The 22,680-nt window shown below is 40.7% G+C and overlaps 2 protein-coding genes across 2 annotated transcripts; both read left to right on the top strand.

Annotated features, from left to right (window-relative positions):
• The first annotated feature begins 620 nt into the window (after positions 1 to 620).
• Positions 621 to 11,477, top strand: kpna6 (karyopherin alpha 6 (importin alpha 7)). Its single transcript, XM_053334191.1, has 14 exons — positions 621 to 721; positions 2,999 to 3,132; positions 3,343 to 3,435; positions 4,514 to 4,613; positions 4,703 to 4,797; positions 5,269 to 5,400; positions 5,514 to 5,602; positions 5,712 to 5,811; positions 6,295 to 6,458; positions 6,549 to 6,627; positions 6,988 to 7,113; positions 8,021 to 8,148; positions 8,481 to 8,665; positions 8,989 to 11,477. The coding sequence occupies exons 1-14, from the start codon at positions 718 to 720 to the stop codon at positions 9,174 to 9,176; spliced, it is 1,617 nt and encodes a 538-aa protein (XP_053190166.1). The 5' UTR covers positions 621 to 717; the 3' UTR covers positions 9,177 to 11,477.
• A 4,161-nt stretch (positions 11,478 to 15,638) lies between these two features.
• On the top strand, positions 15,639 to 22,311 carry txlna (taxilin alpha). Its single transcript, XM_053333750.1, has 11 exons — positions 15,639 to 15,691; positions 15,937 to 16,140; positions 17,391 to 17,651; positions 17,761 to 17,852; positions 17,998 to 18,168; positions 18,271 to 18,465; positions 18,584 to 18,703; positions 18,839 to 18,913; positions 19,015 to 19,107; positions 19,204 to 19,299; positions 19,975 to 22,311. The coding sequence occupies exons 1-11, from the start codon at positions 15,661 to 15,663 to the stop codon at positions 20,350 to 20,352; spliced, it is 1,716 nt and encodes a 571-aa protein (XP_053189725.1). The 5' UTR covers positions 15,639 to 15,660; the 3' UTR covers positions 20,353 to 22,311.
• Positions 22,312 to 22,680: the final 369 nt, after the last annotated feature.

The following is a 22,680-nucleotide window of genomic DNA, read 5'->3' as shown; positions in this document are numbered from 1 at the left end:
TCTCTCTCACACCATTTCAAAGCCAGGGGAACAGAGGAAGATCCAAGACAGAGAGAACCATGCCAGAGGGTATGCAAAATGGAGACAGTGGAGAGAAACAGTGGCTTTTGGAAGACTACAACATGTTAACATTAAGTCATGTGTCCACTTGTCCTCCCCTAAGGACTGGTATGATACTGTCTTTATGAATGAACTGGGACAGTTCAGCTTTACCTGCTAAATGATACTGCCTCACCTGTAAGACACTTAAACCTTGGTGGCATTATTTTCACGATCACTTATATTCATTCAGATTTTTTGGGTTGAGAAATGTAAAGATTTTACCTTTTAATCGAGACCAGGGTTATGACTGTGATCAGGGTTGAAGAACACTAACCTTATTGGAGTACATTATTTTTCAGGCTTGTGAGTGCCTAGTAGGAGGATAACATGACTGACTTGTGCATCTTTTTTTTTAATTAAATAAATCCAACCCTAAATTGATCATTAACGCATATAGTTGGTATTATCTTCTACTGTGTGTGTCTAAATGTATGAAGTGTTTAGTGAAGCTGGAGCGTCCTCTGGTGGCAGGAAGTCGGTGTTATATTTTGACGTTTCCGTCTCCCGGCAGACATATTGCTTACAAGAGCAAATTCTGGAAAGCTAGAAGAGAGAAAGGATTTAAAATTGACTCATATCTACACGACGTGATACACTCAAACCACATAGGACACAATGGGTAAGCTTGATCGATAAATCAGGATCACAGATGTTACATTCAGGTGGTTAAATGTTGCGCTGTGTGTCGTCGGGAGTGATGGTTATGAAACCCTGTCACTGTTATTTAGCCTGTTAGCTCTTTAGCTGCTACTTAACTTTGCTGCGTAGCTTTAGCAACGCCAGTAAGTACACTTGCTACGTATAAAACTATAGAGTGTTATGACAACGTTTCATATACTACCATGTGTCATACAAGGTGAACTAACATAATTCTGATTAGAAAAAACAACCAGTGGCATCTGTTAGCAAACTTAAAGAAACTAACGTTAGGCTAATGGCTAACTAGGTTAGCACCGCACCGTGCCGTCTTTTCTTATAATAGGTGGGGACACGCACAGACACACACATACACGTATAGCTCAGGTTTAAAGTTACTATCTATTATATCAAAATATAGGTTTTCTTATCAGCAATTGTACCATTATATTCGCCTGTCACTCTGGCTACTGTTGTCAATTTACCTCTAGCAATGTGGATAGCGGTAATGTTACCGCTATCTAGAAATTTCACACGTCATGTAGCTGTTTGCTCGGTACTATTTCGTTTGTGCGACGATAACAACTCGATAAGAGACTCTCAACAACTAATAAAAGGCTTTACGTCGTCGCCTGTGAGCTGACAGACGTTAATAGTCATATTTTTAGGCACTCATTTGGGTGCTAGCGTCGGTTTTAGCCGCGTTAGCTTATGTCAGTCAGCCTCTTCAAACGCGCCGGATTACACGCTGGTCTTAATACGATTAAGTTATATTGAATTCATTGTTCTTATTAAGAGTAGTGGGAGGATGAAAGTGGGAATCGGTGAGCTGGGAGATCACATGGAACATTTTTGCTCGATTGCTAAGACCAGTGAGAAATGTATTGACGTATTGCTTCGCACATGTGACACTAGAGGTCCCCAAGTTTTTCCAGACTATTCCCGCACATAATCAAGCCCTTTTTCCTCTCTCAGCATTTGTAATTGACAGGATCACTACTGGTAAATTATATGTTTAAAAAGGACAAAGAAAGAGGGACAGTTTTTCCATTATACAAAGAAATCAAGCTGGATCACAATCTTTTAGTCATTATATTTTAGTAATCCTGACCCTCTCTCAGGTTTCCTTTTTTATCAGTATTGGAAAAGCGTCCTTGAATTGGTTGGGTTAGTTGCCAAAAATCCTACAGCAACTGATACTGTGTAGGCCTGCAGATGGTTTGTAGAGGTTTAAGTATATTCTACTGAGACTTTACCCTCTAAATAACAGAGGATTTGCATCCCTGTTGTTTTAAGGCGGTTGCAGAAATCTCAGTAGTAGCTCATCCAAAACATCAGCATCTAAAACAGCATCTGTTAGTTAATAAATGCTTGATCTCCTCCTCAACATTCTGCTTTGTTTCCTCCAGTGTAAAGTTGCCGTAGACCTCCTCTCAGCTGGGCTATTTCTGTGCCATGAAGCCCAAACCGTTCACACACGCCGGCTAATGTAACAAACATGCTACAGAAAAACGAGAGCATCCAGTCGCAACGTGTGCCCGTGTGCCGCCCCCTGCGCCTGCGGCTTTACCGTCTGGACACATTACACACACATGCATAAGCTTTTCAACGAGCCTGCTTGTGTTGTGTTGATGCCCTTAAATGAAAGCGTGACCTCAGTTTGCGCCACCCGTTCCGATATTTAACCTCGGAAACCCCCCTCTCCGCTGTTACGACGGGGCGTTTTTGGCACAGAAGGTTGGCACCATTCTGCGCCGGTGGCAGGTTTCAATGTTGTCCCTACCTCTCTCGCTCTCTCTATCTCTTTTTCTCTCTGTCTCTCTCGTTGCCCCGGGTGACTCAGGGATCTGCTCGGTGCCCTGTGCTGGTGGCATGACTGCACAAATGCTGAGAATGGGCAGTTTGTCCTGTGTGGGCACCGGTTTATGCTAACTCTGCGATTTAACCGCACTGAATAATTACATTTGTTCTAGCCGCCAGCTGACTAGTTGATGAATAGCTTTGCAGTGTGTGTTTGCATGTCTGTGTGTATTTTTGGGCTGCGTTGTCCAGTCTCTATGAGCCTGTTTATTCAAAGGCCTTTTTTATATATAGACCTGTGCACACGCTGTTTCATCATCACAGGCCTATTATTAGAGATGCAAGGGGAACAAATACAAACTTTGTCTTAACGCATGGAGCTCTCATTAGGTTCAACTTCGACAGTTTCCTACTTTATTGATTTATTGTGATGTTTACCTGTTTGTATATGGCCCATCAGAGCCGTCAGCCAGTCCGGCCAAGGATAACTACAGGATGAACCGCTACAAGAACAAAGCACTGAACCCAGAAGAGATGAGGCGCAGGAGAGAGGAGGAGGGCATCCAACTCAGGAAACAGAAACGAGAACAACAGGTAACGCAGCAAAACCTTGACAAATCTTTCTCATCACAATCCTTTTATCTCCCAGTTTGAGTTTATCAGTTTTTGTAGTGTGTGTGTGTGTGTGTGTGTGTGTGTGTGTGTGTGTGTGTGTGTGTGTGTGTGTGTGTGTGTGTGTGTGTGTGGTGGAAACAGTCTGGCTCAACCTTGTCTCTGTTGACTCTGATGATTCTGTGATCGCAGCTTTTCAAGAGGAGGAATGTGGACGTTCTCAATGAAGAGGAAGCCATGTTCGAGAGTCCACTGGTGGACTCCCACCTCAACTCTCCAGTAACAGTGAGTGCACTCGCACAGCGTAGACAAAGAGGGGATTACACAGGACCCACCGGAGGTTTATTTTACATCGTGTTTCCGTTTTGTTATCTCTGCCGGCCGTAAGCCTGGAGGAGATCATGCGTTTGGTGTGTGTGTGTGTGTGTGTGTGTGTGTGTGTGTGTGTGTGTGTGTGTGTGTGTGTGTATCTGTCTGCAGCTTATCTCACACACTACTGGACCCATCAGCCGAATATTTTTTTGTGCACATTTATGACTTGAGCTCAAAGACTCTCGTGGTTGCGGTGATTTCTCAATTTTTGAAAAAACCTATTTTATAATGCCATTCCTCATGAGCCCATCATAAAGCTTAGACTTTCATCTTTTCAGCAGTCCTCACCATCTTATGATATGTGTTATGACTTAAAGAAAAGTATGTTAGGACCCAAAGCTTTAAGGGAAAGGAAAGCACCAAAAAAAGTTATTTATTAACCAGGAAATTAGATAAATTATCATCAGAATAATTATGTTTAATACAAAAATGCAAAAGGAAAATTGCAAAGTTAAGAGCCTCTGAGTGCTGTTCAAATTAGTAACCAAAAGTTGGCTCTTTAAAACAAAAGCTACAACTACATTTCTATATTTAAAAGAAACTAAATGAAAATAAAACCTCACTGCCTAACTCTAACCTGTGGAAGGAGCAGCTGAACCCTGGGGCTGCTTGAGAGGCATAAAAACACTAAAAAGGGTTACACGCACACATATACACAATAGGCAGGCAATCGAAACAAGTTATTAATGGCAGTGAGCGAGGCTAAAAACAGATTAATTAGTCTGTTGCAGGCTACATTTTGCGGCTCAAAAACTGACATCTATAGAAAAGTTTGAACCAGAGCGTCTGCAGATGAATTCCATACCCAATATGTCATGATCCTCTCAAGTTATGCACGAGATGAGTAAATTCCTGTGTGTTATCTTCGTCACCATCTCGACTGTAAGGGAGACACATCTGGTAGAGATCCACAGTCTGTCGGTTGAGATCTCTGGAGTTCATGTTTAGTGGATGGAAGTGTTCAGAGTGCTTGTGCATTCGTTTGTTGCAGGAAGGAGTGATCACCAGAGACATGGTGGAGATGCTCTTTTCCGAGGACCCAGAGCTTCAGCTCACCACAACACAAAAATTCAGAAAACTACTTTCCAAAGGTGCGTATGTGTCCTCATCATGACTCCACACAACAGCCACTGACCAAACAACAATACTTACATTGCTGTATTACACCTGTTCCTTTCAGAGCCTAACCCACCAATCGATGAAGTTATAAACACGCCTGGAGTCGTGGAGAGGTTTGTAGAGTTCCTGAAGAAAAGTGTCAACTGCACACTACAGGTCAGTCTGTAAAAAAACAAAACAAAACACTCACAGTTCAAACCTCCTCTCTGCACGACACATCAAAATTTAATATACATCTAGTGACAAACGCTGATAAAATTTGTGCCTCACTGATGAATGTCACCACATGTCACCTGATATCCTGACTGCAGCTAACCTCCTTTAAACATGATCAGATGCATTCCATTCAGTTACAGACAGCATACCGCCTGAGATTTTGTTTACTCAGGCCATCAGATACACGCTATCTGATGGTTAGCAAGTCAAAGCAATACATAGCTTTGCATTAAACAGATTTTTGATTGGCTGTCGTTTTGCTGCTCTGCACAAAGCGGTCAGGTGTCCGTTGTCATCAACATTTCAGTTGCTGACGAATGTAAATTGAATTGAAATGTATGTTTCTTCACATTATGGGTCCATGGTAGAAAAAGTTTTAAATGCCACTTTTTTTTTTCTGTGCTCCTGCAGTTTGAAGCAGCTTGGGCACTGACCAACATAGCATCAGGCACATCCATGCAGACAAAGACGGTGATTGAGGCTGGAGCTGTGCCAATCTTTATAGAATTACTTAACTCGGACTTTGAGGACGTCCAAGAACAGGTAACACACACACACACACACACACACACACACACACTTACACTTTGATCAGTGTAACAATTAGTGTTTGTATTGTATTGTTCCACTCATTTCATTTGTTTTTCCCTCTGCAGGCGGTGTGGGCCTTGGGTAACATTGCGGGGGATAGCGCAGTGTGCAGGGACTATGTGCTGAACTGCAACATCCTTCCACCACTATTAATGTAAATCCACTCTCTATTCAAACCTCTAGCTGTTACACCTATGACAAATGTGTGATAGGTCTTATGCAATGAGGTTTTTTTTTTTTTCTCTCCCTCTCTTTCATTTCAGGCTTCTGACCAAATCCACTAGACTGACCATGACTAGGAATGCAGTGTGGGCTCTGTCTAATCTCTGTAGAGGAAAAAACCCTCCACCTGCTTTTGATAAGGTGCTGTCAACATGGAAAATTCTAATTTGAGAAGTGATGGATTAACGAACATTGAAATTCCTATAAAAACTTGATCTATAGCTGAAGTTCAGTAAATATTGATCCTAAACCACAGAGTTCCACCTGACTTACATAAAAAGTGTCACGTAAAACCTTTTTGATTCACTGCAGACATTTTGACTGGTCATTGTAGGAAAAGTTCAGGTGTTATTAATAACATTAACGATGGGTTTGTTCTATTTAAGCGTCCCTGTAAGTCATGACAGTGTGACAGTAAGCCAGCATTGCAGCACTCTGACACTGAAGCAGCTAAACAGGAGACTGCCATCATAGATTTTATTATACACACCTGTGCTTTGCTTAGCGTGACATGTTAGTCCCCCACAGCGGCTAAACTACCCAACAGTTTTCGACTTGACGTTTCAACACGACTCAGTTCAAACGGCTCTCATCATATGTTTGTGTTGCATCTGCGTTGTCTAGGTGTCACCCTGTCTGCCAGTACTCTCCAGGCTTTTATTTAGCAGCGACCCAGACTTGCTGGCAGACGCCTGCTGGGCCCTGTCCTACCTCTCAGACGGCCCCAACGACAAGATCCAGGCTGTCATCGACTCCGGCGTCTGCAGGCGCCTCGTAGAACTACTCATGTAAGGCCACGCTTTAGTCTCTGTCGTCTCCGTCACGGTAAATTTGACTTGTTAAGTCCTTTTACTATTCTCTCCCCTCCCCGTCTGCAGGCACACAGACTATAAAGTGGCCTCTCCTGCTTTGAGAGCTGTAGGAAACATTGTCACTGGAGATGACATCCAGACACAGGTGAGAGGATATTAAACTTCAATCTCTTTTCATGGGGAGAGAGCCACAACAAAAATATTTAAAAACACATCAAACACTGCTGCATTAAGGGTGTATTTTATTGCAATCCACATGGCGAGGATGTTAATTCTCAAGAAACTCTCCATCTTGATTTACAGTGTCATAAAAGTAGCTTGACAAGCTTATCAACAGTCACTATGTTGATCACAATAAAGGAATATTTCATCTATTGGGCAATGTGTCCCTTTGCTGTGTTATATTGAGCTGTGGCTGCACAGTGATATTTATTGGTGTGATTAAATCATTGTTGGACATAGCATACTCTTTAGGGTTCTGATCCACTGCGTTGCCGTTGTGTAGGTGGTGTTGAACTGCTCGGCCCTGCCCTGTCTGCTGCACCTTCTCAGCAGCGCTAAAGAGTCTATCCGCAAAGAGGCCTGCTGGACCATCTCGAACATCACAGCAGGAAACCGAGCACAGATACAGGTGAGACACACACAGATGCAACAACCTCATGGGTAATTAATACATTGATTTGGGTTGCAAGCAATTGAGTTAAATACAATACAATGTTTTTCAGTGTTCTGTATAAAAAGAGCTTTTCACAGAGCAGCATCACTTTGTTAATGACAATTCATTGTAGCAGAGAAGATACACATGTTTTTTGAGCATGATCTTACCTAGGAAATGTTAACACTGATTCATTACTGTTTACATTTAAAGTGCATCAGTAATCCTCTCCAACCTCAGCAGCAGAAACTCACTTTAATGTGTTGTATCGTAGTAACAGCATCAATGTAAAAGTTTGCTTTTACACACTTAAGAGCACAAATATTAGCAGTGATTTATATGTTTTTTCTGTATCCTTTTCCATCTGAATGATTTGGAAAAAATAGATATGTTGCTCTTGTGTTTATGTGCTGTCATCTTATTTTAAATCCTCTAGAATGATTCTGTGCTGCATGTGGTGACTGAATACATATGCTAAATGTTATAATGGTCAAATGTAATTGAAACCTTTTTAAATACAAGGGCTAGAGCACTTAATACAAATATATTTAAATCATGAATGTTTTCTAATACCATTAAGGAGTTGTTTTAATCAGTTTACATCATGTTTGAAAATGCTGCAGTAAAATTGGCTAATAGTTTCAGTTATGACCAGCTGACCAACAGCTTGTTTATGAATGTAATTGTACTTAATATAAAATATAGATTGGATTATTCCAAATACCTATAGTATCTTTAATAAAGACTATTAAGAACATGTTTAATTTTTAGATAGGTTTTTAGGGTTAGGTTTTGTGAAGCTTGCTGGAGTAAATATGCAATGACTATTGCAGCTGATTCATGAGACACTCCCCTGATCTTTCTATCTTATCCTGCTCCACAGACGGTCATTGATGCCAACATCTTCCCAGTGCTGATCGACATCCTGCAGAAAGCAGAGTTCAGGACCAGGAAAGAGGCGGCCTGGGCCATCACCAACGCCACATCCGGAGGAACACCAGAACAGATCAGGTCAGACTCACAGTAAAGAAACTGCTGTATTCAGAATGATTGATTAGGATAAGAATGACTCAGGCTAAATCTTTTTGAAAAATTAATCTCCCCACAGAGAAAGTTGGTGATTAAAAAGTAAAAAATAGGGCAATATAATGCACATTTGGGTGCCATTGTGCTGATAATGAGAATGAGCCATGAGGAATTGTCTGAAATTAGTCAAAATTAAGTGAATGAATTAGATAAATTAAAGAGTTGCAACACTGCAATGAAAATGGATGATCAGATCTGAAAATGTGTTGTTACACCCATAAAGTCTTTACAGGTCTGTGTGTGTTTTTTCTGTGTAGGTATCTGGTGAACCTGGGCTGCATTAAGCCCTTGTGCGACCTGCTGACAGTGATGGACTCTAAGATAGTTCAGGTGGCTCTCAACGGGCTCGAGAACATCTTGAGGCTGGGCGAGCAGGAAGCTAAGCAGGAGAACAACGGTACTGGAGTCAACCCATACTGCAGCCTCATCGAAGAAGCCTATGGTAGTGTACAGCAAATACACACACACACACACACACACACACACACACACACACACACACACACACACACACACACACACACACACACACACACACCTGTACACAGGCAATAAAGCATATATGATATATGAGGATTTAGAGAGGCAAAATTGGATAATAAATGTGCTTTTTACATACTCGATATTCAATCTTACTATGAATGGTAGGAGCTAAAAGCGTCCACTGAAACAAAAAATATGAATTAAAACAAAATGAGTGATAATACCTTTTATCTATGCGATTATATTTTTATATTAAAAGTGTAATTTTGTTTTCCCGCCCAGGTCTGGACAAGATAGAGTTCCTCCAGAGTCACGACAACCAGGAGATCTACCAGAAGGCCTTCGACCTGATCGAGCACTACTTCGGGGTGGAGGATGAGGACAACAGTCTAGCCCCTCAGGTGGACCAGGCCAACCAGCAGTTCCTTTTCCCCCAGCAAGAAGCCCCTATGGAGGGCTTCCAGCTATAAGGCAGCAACCCCCCTCCCACCCCACCACCACCTGTCTCTCCTCTAAAAAAAAAAAAATTAAAAAAAATACACCCATAGAACCCCTCTCCATACCTCTCCATCTCATAGAGGGCCCCACTTAGATGCTTGTGTCATACCTCCACGCCCTCTTCCCTTTATTGATTATCTGCCACTGTCCCGCCACAAACAAACCCCCTGTCCCCCACCCCCGTCCTTTGGAGGAAAACTAAAACTATGTCCCGCTCTCCAAAATAAAACACCCCTGTTTCCCCCCTCTCAAACCAGTGGACTGACTTCTTCGCAGGGCAGACTTCATGTGTCATCTGGCGAAACAGGGGAGCGGCACACAAACTCATCACACTTAAAAGAGGCCGTAATCACCTCCAGTAGCCAAAAGTGCGAGTCTGCCATGGCTTTAAAACGCACACACAGACATCTTCCTGCCATCCGAGAGCTGTTATGTCTCATTGGCAGTAACGATGGTTTGTTGGTTATTATCTTTAAAAAAATATATACTTTGATTTTTTTTTCCCCCAATGGGACATTTTCAGGATTACCCCACGCAACCCCTCCCCTGTTCCCCAATGCAAAAAGGCCACAGACCCCGGGGTGCATGAGGTGAAATATGCCTAGCTCTTGATGTCAGTCTGACTTAGTGCAATTTAACAAAATGACTTGTAACATTTTCCCTTTTTTGTTTTGTTTTATTTCCTCCCAAAACCCTTTATTTATCTGCTCCCTTTTTTTAAGTACTTGTGGGGGGTTTTTCCTGCCATGGAAAGCACTTCGTTTGCAATCAAGATTCTCTCTGATCTGGCTTAGGGCTGGTCTTAGGGCTGGTCTCTGCATATCTGCTGAAAAAACACAAAAAAAACCTCTGTACAGCGGCTTCAGAGGCGACATGCCCGCTCGCTGTCAAGGGCTTTCTGATGGCCCCAATTCTGACGCTGAAGCAAAGAAGTGTGATTCTTTTTTTTTCTCTTCTTTTTTTTAAAGCAGGAAAAAAAAAATTGGGAGGGTGGGGGTTCGAGGTTGGGAAGTGTAAAAACAGAGAAAACAGAATAATCTGGATTTAGGAAAGGGCTCCGGATGGGATATTGGGAAAAAAAAGGATTGGGGTTTTTTAGAGGATATTATAAAAGATCTCAAAAAAAAAAAAAGAAAACAGAAAAAAAAGGAAAAATTCCAGGTTTTTGAGGGTGGTATAGTTAGAGATCCAATGTTCGTCGTGTGCTGTGTTATTAATAATAATACATTTGAATTATGAAGTGATCTAACTATTAAACAAGGTGTAGCTGGGGAAAGAGGGGAGGACGAAGAGCCGACAGCAGCAGCAGCAAAGCAAATTTATTTTTATATATAAATATATAACTTAACTATAGAGATCATAGATGTTTAAAATGGGGGCGAAATCAAGTCACTTGTGGTACAGATACAATGAGGACATAATGAATTCTAGTTTTAATTTCCTGATACTATCAATGCCCTGTGTAAACCTGTTGCTGCTGTGCTGTTTTAGCGAAGGCCCTGCACTCCCCCCTCTCTCTCTCTCCCCAGTTATATGCGGTGGGGTTTTTTTGCATGGTGTTATATTACCCTGCCTACTGTCACTGAGTATCCCTGGCCAGACACACAGCCGGCACAGAGAACGGTGTGAAGACGCTGCGAGACTTGGCTGTAACAAGCTGGATTTGGGTCACACTGGGCGTATTGGTTTGATGGTGTTAGCAGTGATAGTGTAGTGACGGTGCTGGTGTTTTTGTATAGTGCTAGAGTCGATATAGAACTTTAATGGCATTCATTATCACAATGAGGAACGGGAATGACAACTTGGATGATTTTTTTGCATGGGTCCGTTGTGATATTCTAGGTATTGATGTATATAGCCGATCCTCTGCCCGGCTGCTGGGAGAGTCTAATGCCGCTTCTTTCTCCCCCATGTAGGTCTAACAACAACCAGAGTTTGGCTAGGGATAAATCTCAGATACGTGACAAGCCTAACTGCAACTGAAGTTCAAGTATACGAATACTTGAATTTTTATATATCTGCATTTATATATATATATATTTGCGCACACTTCATGCACACTTGCATACAACACCAGCAGACACTGAACACACACCTCACACAGATGAGTGGCTAGTGGCAAAGAAAATAATTTCCATAGTTTTTTTTTTTCTTTTTCTTTTTTTGGTTTGTTTTAAAGTTTAGATTTTTCTCCGAAGTTTGAAAATTGCCAATTTGGCTTTTTTTTATTTTAGGTTTGTTTGTTTCAATGCACTTAGTATATTTTCTTTATTTATGAAAAAAAACGCTGCCCTTGGTTGTGTTTTAATTGAGACTGTTTTCTGTTTTAATTGAGAAAATGAAAAAGATACTTTTTTTTTTCTTGAATTTCAAAAGCGATTCGGCGCACACGAAGGTCTCATTGAACCTTTTTTTTCTTTTCTTTTTTGTGTTGTTTCTAGCCACATGACTTACGATGGTTTAAATTAGCCCTGTAAACGCTGACCTTAGATCAGAAGCTGATCTGGGGTCAGCGTTCGGGTGTTGTGGATGAGCAGAACTGTGGTCGTGTGATGTTTGACTGACAGGCACTGTGTGAGGAAGAGGTTGATTGACTCTATGACTATGTCCCTATCAGAGTCTGGGAGCCCCTGTTCTGTGGATTACTATAACTAGACCTCACATTAAATCACAACTGTGGCCACAATTACTTTAATTGTGTTTTTCACTTGGAACATGTTTTCTTTGATTTGGATATACATACTTTTTCTGCTAGTTTGGTTTCACTTTTATATTTTTTACATTGAACTTCCTGTGTCAGTGTGGAATATTGTGGTGCAAGTTGCCACAGTTATGTGCATCCGTTAAAGCATTAATTAACATACAGTATGTTAGAGAGGCTGAGTTAATGTTATCCACAGAACATGTGTGCTCCTCGTAGACGTTAAAAGAGGTCAAATCATGTATAATTGAGCATCAAGAACATACCTCTACATGACAAGATGTGTAGAGGAGCATTTATAACCGAAGTCTTGAATTTCACGGCCAATTCTGCGCTTGGCCTACAAAATAATGCCAGAATTGCAATGTTTGAAGAAAAGAAAAAAGAAAAAAAAAATCAGTGCATCAACCAGGAAAACATATTTATATTTCTGAAAAATGAAAAATGCACTCCTATTCACAAAAGTGCCAATCCGACCAACAAAGACTGGAGGTTCTTATGTATCTGTCTTTGACTTGTAGATTTGTTTTTTTTTTCTTTATATCTTTTATTTACTTGAATGTGCACACATATTGTGCAAAACATTGCTGCTCTATTTTCCTTATCTTTAAAAGTTACATTATTTGCCATTGTTTCTTTGGAAAAGTGGCATTCTTTACTGTGGGCACCTACATAAGGAATTGAATTAAGGAAGTGTAATTGTCTGGAGGGGGTTAGGACTTGATTGACTGCATAAAACTGGTCTTTCCAGCGACTCGTTGTCCATTGGTGTGACGGTCACTACTCTTACAGTCTTCTAAACTTTAATGGTTTTCACTGTGCATAGCTAAGCTGCAAACATTTCGGAATCAAAGAATTGATTTCGTGCTGTGGAAACAGAATATAATATTAAGCATTTTCTCAAGGTGTTGGCCTGTAGCCAGCCCCTCTCCGAGCAAAAAACCCCAAAACCTGCGCTGATAGAAATGTTGTAGTACTTAAACGTGGCACATGATGCAAATCGCAGAAACAGAAGCGACTATCATAGCAGACAATTTCACGTACTAACCTTACTGTCAAAGTTAGTTTACCAAAGTTCCGTCATCTTGGAGGCTGATTGAACTGATTGAGTTGATGTTTTGTTTTTTCAGTAGTTTGTAATTTGGCTTGTGTCGACCCAGTTCCGTACGAATGAGAGCTCGCTTCAGTCCATCGAAACTCGCTTCTTTTCATTAGAAGCCGCAATAGCTCAGTCCCTCTCCTCTCAGTTTTTCTTCTCTCTTTGAGTTCCAAGTACTGTTTGGAGAGTTCGAAAAACTTACGAAACAATCCAGAAGACTGCAATAATATATTGTCCAAAATCAGGCACCCTGGAGGCAAAGATCCACCTGTTTAAACTGCTCTCAAAGGTGATGCTCCTTCCACTGGGGTGGAGCTAACGGAGGCAACTACTTGACACTTTTCTAAGATAAAAATCTGGGATTCAGAAATTGTGCAGTTATTTACATTAAAAAGTATTATAAGTTAAACTATATGTATGTTATGATACATTGACAGGGATTCAGATGCAATTCTAATCACTTCTGAGAAGTGGATGAAAAAGCCTCATTAGAACACGTCACAGAAAAAAAAATGAATTGAAATAGGAGGTGAGGATACAAGCCTTTTTTTCTGCTTTTCTTGATCTTTTTCCTGATCAGGATATTTTGGGCTATATTTTTGGATAATTGTGTTTAGAATAAAAGTTTGTCCTATAGTCAGGCTTGCATGATCAGGAACCTTGTTATCTATTGGGGATTGAATAGACGTCACTAAATATCCCAAAATCTGACTTGTCTTCCGTCCTAGAAGGTGTTCATGTCTATATCAAAATCTAAAGCCATGCTTGGCTTGGTCAAGTAATGTTGTCTACGCTACAAATGTTTACAATGCTACATGTTTGTAAAATACTTTTCATATGCCATCACTGACCAGCGCCGATGTATTCTCTGCTCTGGTCTTCTCATTTCTTTTACATGTATTTATTTTCTCTTCTTGTTTTCTTTTTTTGTTTGTTTTTGTTTTTTTTTCATTTGCTCAAAATTTACCCATCTTAAATACTGTGACTTGACTTGACTTTACCGACGGTATGAATGAGTGACGAGAAACTAATACACTTCAACTGAACATGACACACAAACATGAACATGGGAAAAAAAATACATATAGGAAACAGCAACAATATTAAAAAAAAATGTAAAGAAAATATATTAAAATTAAAGTTGTTCAGTGGAAATACTGTACAAAACAAATAAAGTTATGTTGCAACCCTTTAAATGCATATGTTTGGTGTTTTGTCACAGGCATGCATTGTGAAGAAATGTTACTGTACTCTACTTTCAGGTGGCTCCTACATGGCTAAAGTGATATGTTTTTGTGTATAAATTGGAAGAATTAAGCTAATTAATTTTAATTAAAATGTCAAAAACAAATGTTAAATATTTTGACCAGTTTTACATTACTTAGAAACTCTAAAGTATTTTTCGACTTTTAAAAACTCGGAATTGCAGCATGCCACAATTTGCGGTTTGGATGTTTTATTTGGTCCATTAAATTTTACTCTCATTTCACGGGAGAACGATTTCCCATATTACAGACAATTGGAAACTGCACACTGGGCCTTTGGTGCATGACCAAACACTGTAGTCCATTAATGAAAGCAATCTGTAAATGTGTGTCTTTTCTCAGTGTCTTGTTTGAGCTAATTGATTTATTTTAACCTCATTTAGCTCAGTTCAGTAGTATGTGTCGTCCTTGATTTAAATAAGCCTAAAAAGTGTGAGGAAGTGAGGGGAAAAAATGTGGAACGTTTGCTTATCTAGCATTCTAAATCCTTTTTATAAAGCCAGCCAGAATAAGTCTGTGAAAGAGTTAATTATTTACTTATTTATTATTTACTTAAGAGTGTGATATTTATTTGTTCTAAAGCAATGGTTTATGCTGTTTATAAAAATGAATTTTATCATAGCACAGACTCAACCACGAATCTAGACTTTTAAAGATTTCCTTGAAAGGCACCTGTGCTAATTTACACAGTCCAGTAGATGGCGCCAAACGATCGAGCTGATGGAAACTACCGTGAAATACTACAACGAAGAAGAAGCCAAAGTTATGACCGGAAGTGTTTTTTTTTCTGGCTCACGCTGTTGAGGAAACCTGCAGTTCACAGACGCATCAGCTAGTTCCTCCTTGAGTCTAAAGGTAAACAGTGTCCCATTACAACAAGGCCATTAGTAGCGTGTGTGTACGTTTTAAACCTGTACGTGAAGTAAATGCGAGCTAACAGAAAGCTAAGTCGTAGCTGCGAAAGGCCAATTTAGCTCTAACTGTCGGCTAGCGAGCGTTAGCTTGGGCGAGCTAACGACATGTAAAAGCTCGCTGAAACTGAAACTGAACGGGTGGTTTTAAAGTTCACTCGCCAGGTTTAAACTACAAGTGCTACCTTTGTAACGACGTTGTGTTAACAGGCTATTTAACTAACCTAACATCGCATGACTGAATCATATATATGAGACGTTAGCTGCAGTAGTGGCAGTTGAAAAGTGTCAGTTCAGCTTTCACCAACCAAACAAAGCAGCCTTCAGTTTTATTTCAATGATGTTAAAACTGCATCAGCTTTACATAACACGAGACGACAGGATGGCAGTAAGCAGTAGGTGGTTTAAGTTTGTGTTTTATGCGACATTGTCTCCTGTCAGTTGAGCCTGTTTTGGGCCTTGAGAAGAAGAACGTGAGTGATGTTTAATTTTTCCACTGAGTCATTCACAGGTAGGCCTATTTAAATAGCTGGCTCATGTTATCAAATAAGTCAGTGTCATTGCCTTTAATCCAAATATCACAGGTGTTTTTCAATGCAATTTATTGTCATAACAAATTGTGCAGGAGGGCTGGTTTCACCATAGTAGGGGTGTGGGGTATACACACACACACACACACAGACACACACACACTCAGTAAGACACAGTAGCAAAAACACTGAGAATGTCATCATGTGCATTTTGTTCTTGTAATAGAAATATCAGAGATGAAAAAACAAGACACAGAAGAGTCTGCCAGCCAGGCCAGTGAGGATGCTCCACCTACAGATGGAGCGGAGGGAGCCGAGTCACCTGCAGCTGCGAAAGACAGCGAGGACAGCAGCAGCAGCCCCAAAGAGTCTGAACCACAGACGCCACAGACAGACACACCACCGCAGAGTGACGACGCAGGAAGCGAGGGTGAGATTTAGCTTATTTTTAATGTAAATTGTTTGTTGTTTGCTTAACAGTGTCAAGCTCATGGGAAGCTTGTGTTTGACATTGTTAGCAGGGAGAAAATATGTCATATTAATACTAATGATTATAATTATAATGATAATCTTAAAACAACAATGACTGCTATCATTGTCTCTGTGTCTTGTACTACTATACATGAAAGAAAACTGCACACCAAATCCCATTTAAAAAATCTGCTATTTTAACATGGTGCTTAACAACAGCTCTGTTCACCTGTGTGGAACATCACTGAAGATCCTCACACAGACTGCAAAAAGCCAAATAGTAAAGAGAGCATGCTGTATAGTGTTGATGATAGGGATGAGAATTGATCAGGTTTTATTGATAGAATGCCATTATCGATTCTGCTTATTGGTCCAATTCTTTATCAGATTCTCTTATTGATTACTGATCAATTTATGGAATAAAGTTGGCCTGCACAGGTTTTCAGTGACATCATATCCACTGTCTTGTTAATGACCTTGCATGCTGATCAATATATGAAACTTAGACCTGCAACAAAGATCCCTTGCAGGAGTCGAACCAGGGATGCTGCCTTTATGTGGCATGTGGCTTGTGTGCTTCATGATTCGGACAATTTGAAACTGGTTCTGAAATGGTACCAGTTCTCAATTCCCATCCCTAGTTGATGATGTACAAAGCAGGACATGGTTTCAAAAATATTTCCTCCTCAAAAATTGGATTGAGCTACTTGTTATAGATGTGTATGACTCAGCAAAGACACTGGTCTATCATGTTTAGTCTACTGCTTTCAAAATTGATGTGGAGAGTTTGTTAAAGTAGTGTTTTTTCATCAGTCACTTGTCAATTTTGATGCTGCAGATGTCTGACAGCTTTTTAGAAAGAGTCCAACACATTTTAAATTGAATCCCAGAAATTCATATTGACAACCCACAGAGAGTGTGTCTGCAGTTTCAGCATTCAGCTGTGGGTTATGAGTGTAGATTGTGTGAAGAATAACAATCTAAAAGCTTGAGAGGGACCATTACTCTGTGATTTGGTGAGATCTAATTTTAAGAGGTGAAATCTCCTCTTCTATAAAACAAATCAAATAACAAATGAAGCCTAGGAGCCAAAAATGCTGGATGCAATGCCCAGAAGCCATCTCAAATCCCAGGTTTGAGTTTTTTAGAATCAAGAAGTGACAAACTGTTTTCTTTTTAATTGTGTTTTGTTCTCTCTGCTGTGTCCAGTTGCAGAGGCAGCGTTATCTCAGTGCGACAAGGCTGAAGAGCTGAGCAGGCAGCTGGAAGACATCCTCAGCACTTACTGTCGGGAAGCCATTTCAGACGACGCCGGCACGCTGCCCAACGGCCAATCGCACAGCCTGGAGCTCAACGGCCTCACTAACGAGAGGGACTACAAGCCGGAGGGGGGCAAAGTCAACGGGGGCGACAGCAGAGTGGAGAAGGAGCAGAAGAAAACTCAGGAGAAGAAGAAAGTGAAGGGACTGGGTGAGGAGAAGCTATGAATCTATTGCACTGCTCACCTGAGAGAGGCTGTGTATATTTTCTTAGACTGTGTGTAGCTGCATAGATGTTTAATTCTGGCTTGTGAATGCAGGTAAAGAGATCACCCTCCTCATGCAGACTCTGAACACACTGAGCACCCCAGAGGAAAAGCTGGCAGGTCTCTGTAAGAAGTATGCAGAACTGGTGAGAGGACTTCATTTTTATAATTCTCAAAACTTTTTATGATGTTACGCTTGATCCATTTTAATTAACATAACATTTTTTTTGGTCTGAAGCTCTCAGGGATTACTCCTACATATGTTCACCTCACGTTGTCATTTTGCTACAGTTGGAGGAGCACCGTAACACCCAGAAGCAGATGCGAGTGCTGCAGAAGAAGCAGAACCAGCTGGTCCAGGAGAAAGACAACCTGAGGAACGAACACAGCAAGGCCATCCTGGCGCGCAGCAAGCTGGAGAGCCTCTGCAGGGAGCTGCAGAGACACAACCGCACACTCAAGGTACACCACAGGCACAGTGATCCTGTGACAGCTCATTATAATACATGTTCATTTGTTTTAAACGTATATATTAATGCGATAACATATGCTTTATCTCTGTAGGATGAAGGGATGCAGAGAACTCGTCTGGAGGAGGAGAAAAGGAAGGAGGTGACATCTCATTTTCAGGTGACGCTGAATGACATCCAGGCTCAGATGGAGCAGCACAACGAGAGGAACGCCAGCTTGAGACAGGAGAACACAGAGCTGGCCGAAAAGCTCAAGAAGCTCTATGAACAGTACAAGCTGAGGGAAGAGGTGAGTCAGCTCTTTGTTATTGTTTAACTGTAGCACTATACACCTATGTGAATTGACTACATTAATACAGGATCAGTAAGATGGTTTTTTAACTCTGAACTTGTGTGACTTCTAACAGCACATAGATAAAGTGGTAAAGCACAAGGACCTGCAGCAACAGCTGGTGGACACCAAGCTTCACCAGGCTCAGGAACTGCTGAAGGAGTCAGAGGATCGCCACGACAGAGAGAAAGACTTTGTAATTATACACTTTCCACACACACACACACACACACACACACACACACACACAGACACACAATATAATCAGCTGCTATAACATAAATGTCACATGTATTTATTCTCTTCCCTCATCTTATTCTCTCTCCTCCAGTTGCTGAAAGAAGCCGTGGAGTCTCAGAGGATGTGCGAGCTGATGAAGCAACAGGAAGTTCACCTCAAACAGCAGGTTTCCCATGAGTCTTTGCTCTTCACCTTCTATAGTTTGACAGTGAAATAACTCAGTGACATCTCCTCTTCATACGATAAACCCTGTGTTGTTTCCCTCAGCTGTCACTGTACACGGAGAAGTTCGAAGAGTTCCAGACCACTCTGTCCAAGAGCAACGAAGTCTTCACCACATTCAAACAGGAGATGGAGAAGGTGAGATGTCACTGTGGTTTGAGGGGGGTGTGCACGCACTTTTTCCTGTGTTGATCAGCTGGTGTGACAGTCTTGTTTCCTTTTTAATGCTCACAGATGACTAAAAAGATCAAAAAGCTGGAGAAGGAGACGGCCATGTATCGCTCCAGATGGGAGAGCAGCAATAAGGCTCTGCTGGAGATGGCAGAGGAGGTAACGAAGCTTTTGGTGTTTCATGTTTTTATGTGCATTACTACTGTAAATGCACATATACTGACTGTTAATGAAATTATTAATATAAGTACCAATTTCTATTTGTTAATTAGAGCTCGACTGATACTGGATTTTTTTGGCCGATGATATTGATATCAGGGAGTAAAGAATTCCAATATATATTAGCCGATAATCTTACATATAGAAAATATATACATGAACATGAATTTTTTTCCTCAAATGTAGTTATTAAACATGTTTTACAAAGATATGTAATGGATGCATGAAATTTTACAGTTTAACCATAAACTCTATTGTTTAAAATGACATCAGTGCACTGAAACGGTAAACTTCAATATATTAAAAAAAACATAAATGCATATATATATTAAAGTTTAAGAAAAAGGATCAAATGTACATAAAATGCTGCCTTTAAAAAAAAGGCCAATATTGGACAGCACTGATATCGATAAATTTGTGATAGGCCAATAATATCAGCTGATCGATGTATCAGTCAGGCTCTATTGTTAATAAAATGTTTTGGTAACTACAATGGACTTTTCCACAAGTTAGCGGTACTAATGTTACAATATGTACATCAGTTTAGTATTGATAACTAACAGAATCATAGATTTGAGTAAACATATATTTGTATCTTTGTGTGTTATTGTACAGAAAGCAGTGCGGGATCGTGACTTCGAGGCGCTGCAGGGTAAAGTCCAGCGGCTGGAGAAGCTGCGGAGGGCGCTCAAAGTGGAACGCAACGAGCTCAACAAGAAGGTGCAGAACCTCAGCGGTCAGAACGGCAGCGGCGGCGGTGGTGCGGCAGAAGCCCCCATCTCCGACCCTGGAACCGACTCCCCCTCCCCTCCTCCCCCCACAGACTCTCTGCAGCTGGAAGGCAGCTTAGAGCCCAGCAGTAGCAGCCGCCCTGCCCCCACCCCCGCCCCCGACAGCACCTCCTGCTCCCACTCCTGCCACTGTGAGCCAGAACTGGACGCGGTCGCCCTACTAGAAGAGGCTCGCCCTCAGCCCGTCGTCGCGCAGGAATGAAGCTTCTCACGAGAGAGGAGGGCAGGGGTTCCTCTCCTCCTCCTCCTCCTCCTCCTCCTCCTGCGTCAAGCCACCAAAACAATAAAGCCACCAGCCCTGCAAGCCACTACACCTCCTGCTGGATGAAGCTGATGTTAGAATTGCTGGTCTAGAAGCAGATCAGTCAGTCATACACCTTTTTTTTATATGTTTTAGGCAGAATAATCAGCCCTGCGGTCCTGCTCGTACAACTCGGCAGGCTTTAATAAGGCGATGGGAAGATTGTGCCTCATCTGTCAGTACATGTACATGCACATTAGAACTCAAATACTGCAAATATAACCACATTAAGATAGTTTGATTTAAAGCATTTCCCCAATAATCACATTCTTAACTTTATATATAAGAGTTTGGTGAACATCCTCAAGCCTAAAGGAAACATCTTATCACTACACTATAGAAGAAGAAAAGGAAGTGATTGTATTCGGTGCTTCATTCACAATGTCATTCATTAGTTGCAAAATAATTAATGCTGACGCCCCAAAAAGCTTACATAGACATGCTGCTTTCAGTCTACACACTGACACTCATCAGATTCATGGTGTAAACATATCACAGCTTGTTATCTTTCTCAATTTCAACCTCATTTTACACGATCAGTAATAATCTACTTATCATGGTGCGTGTAAATGCACTGACCGCCTCTAATGTTGTGATGTTTTTACTTCACATTCCCCCCTCCCCCTTTTTTTTTTTGACCACAGAACAGCTTGGCGAGTCATCAGAGGCTGAATGATTGGTATAGGTGTGTGTGTGTGTAGGTGTGTGTGTCATTTGCATTTTTTCAGTGTGGTTGAAAGGGGTTCCATTCATAGCTTCGCAGTATTGTAAAAGGTGAAGTCTTAACAGAGATGTCAAATAATTTAGTCAGTATAATTCTTAATAACATTAAAAAAAAATTACCATCTTACATATCCTGTTAAATTATTGAAGGAAATTTCTCACTGTCTTTTTTTTTTTTTTCTCTCATTCCGTTTTCAATTGTTACTCTTTTAGGGGAACATTCCTTTAATTTTCTTGTTTGCATTACACTTCTTTCATTGAGGTCTGTATTTATTGTTTGAAGCATAATCTCTGTGTATCTTTTTAAAGAGCACCACTGTATAAAAAAGGTTTATTTTGTATTAATTTACATAATTTAAATGTGAAGTTTTCATTCCTGACCTTTCTGACTTCCGTTTTTCTCATCGCTACATGTTTGTTTCTTACATGTTCTGCAGTCAGCTTACAACCTCGCAATGATGACCACTTTAAAATCCATCTTCGTAAGTGTGTGTGAATATGTGTGTGTGTGTGTGTCACTCACTTGGCTATGATTGTCTCATCCCCAACTCCTCCCTGGGTAATTGCAGTAGCTAGTAATCAGGTTTTAACAAAGAGAATGTTCAAGGACCTCTATGCAACGCTTTGCCTCCTGGTTTTATTCTGTGGCAGTCTGAACTGACAAGCACTTAACTGAGAATGTATACTCATCATATCCACTGTCCTGCATGGATGTACTCTAACAACACATCTCACAGCAGAACTCTATTTTTTTTTTTCCCTGCTTAAGTTTGAAGCCTGTTATTTAAACGTAACACCATGCGTCTCCTCCCCCCGGTGCTTCTAAAAGTTGCAGCATCTGAGCCGAAACGCGGAAGGAAAACTGAGAGCGAATGTGTTGTGGGTCTTCTGAGTGGTTGTTTCTCTTCACACATTCATTCTTATGTACTACTTTAATATGTAGCACTGGTAACAAGGTGATAACTTCAGTAGAAATGGCGAACTTTATTTCTTCCATTGTACCTCCGGTCCTGCAGTGGTGATGGAGGTTCATTGACCATGAGAAGGAACCAAAGATGTTTCCTTTTTTTTTTTTTTGTCTTTTGCAGTACTTTTATCTGGCCCTGTATATTTTGTTTCTTGTTAAATAAAAGATGTAACTGTATGTTTTGAGTTTCAATTTGTGCACATTATAGTACTTATATTACATGTAGGTGCAAAGATGATCCATGTTTTTGTGGGTTTCAGAAAAAAAGTTACTCATCTATACTGTGGCAAAATACAACAGTATGCATTGCAAACAGCTATACATTTCACATCAAATATGGCCTTCAAGGTAAGACCTCAGTTATGGTACATCACACTTTGAAGTGAAGTGAAAGTGGGAAAAAAAACAGGTAAAGGGGATTTTAATTTTTAATGGGGATGAGTAAAACACTCCCTTGGTTACTCCCACTCTTGCTTTTTATCAATCATAGTGTGATTTATCATACATGATTTTTTTAAATAGAATTAATATTTTTATTA

This window comes from Scomber japonicus, chromosome 15, assembly GCF_027409825.1.
Source record: "Scomber japonicus isolate fScoJap1 chromosome 15, fScoJap1.pri, whole genome shotgun sequence".
Lineage (NCBI taxonomy): Eukaryota > Metazoa > Chordata > Actinopteri > Scombriformes > Scombridae > Scomber > Scomber japonicus.
This window is presented reverse-complemented; position numbering and strand designations above follow the sequence as displayed.

Coding starts and splice junctions, on each gene's coding strand:
- txlna (XM_053333750.1), top strand. CDS start 15,661: ATGTTTAATTTTTCCACTGAGTCATTCACAG. Junction 16,141..17,390: donor TGACGACGCAGGAAGCGAGG/GTGAGATTTAGC, acceptor TGCTGTGTCCAG/TTGCAGAGGCAGCGTTATCT. Junction 17,652..17,760: donor GAAGAAAGTGAAGGGACTGG/GTGAGGAGAAGC, acceptor TTGTGAATGCAG/GTAAAGAGATCACCCTCCTC.
- kpna6 (XM_053334191.1), top strand. Junction 3,133..3,342: donor AACAGAAACGAGAACAACAG/GTAACGCAGCAA, acceptor CTGTGATCGCAG/CTTTTCAAGAGGAGGAATGT. Junction 8,666..8,988: donor CCTCATCGAAGAAGCCTATG/GTAGTGTACAGC, acceptor TTTCCCGCCCAG/GTCTGGACAAGATAGAGTTC.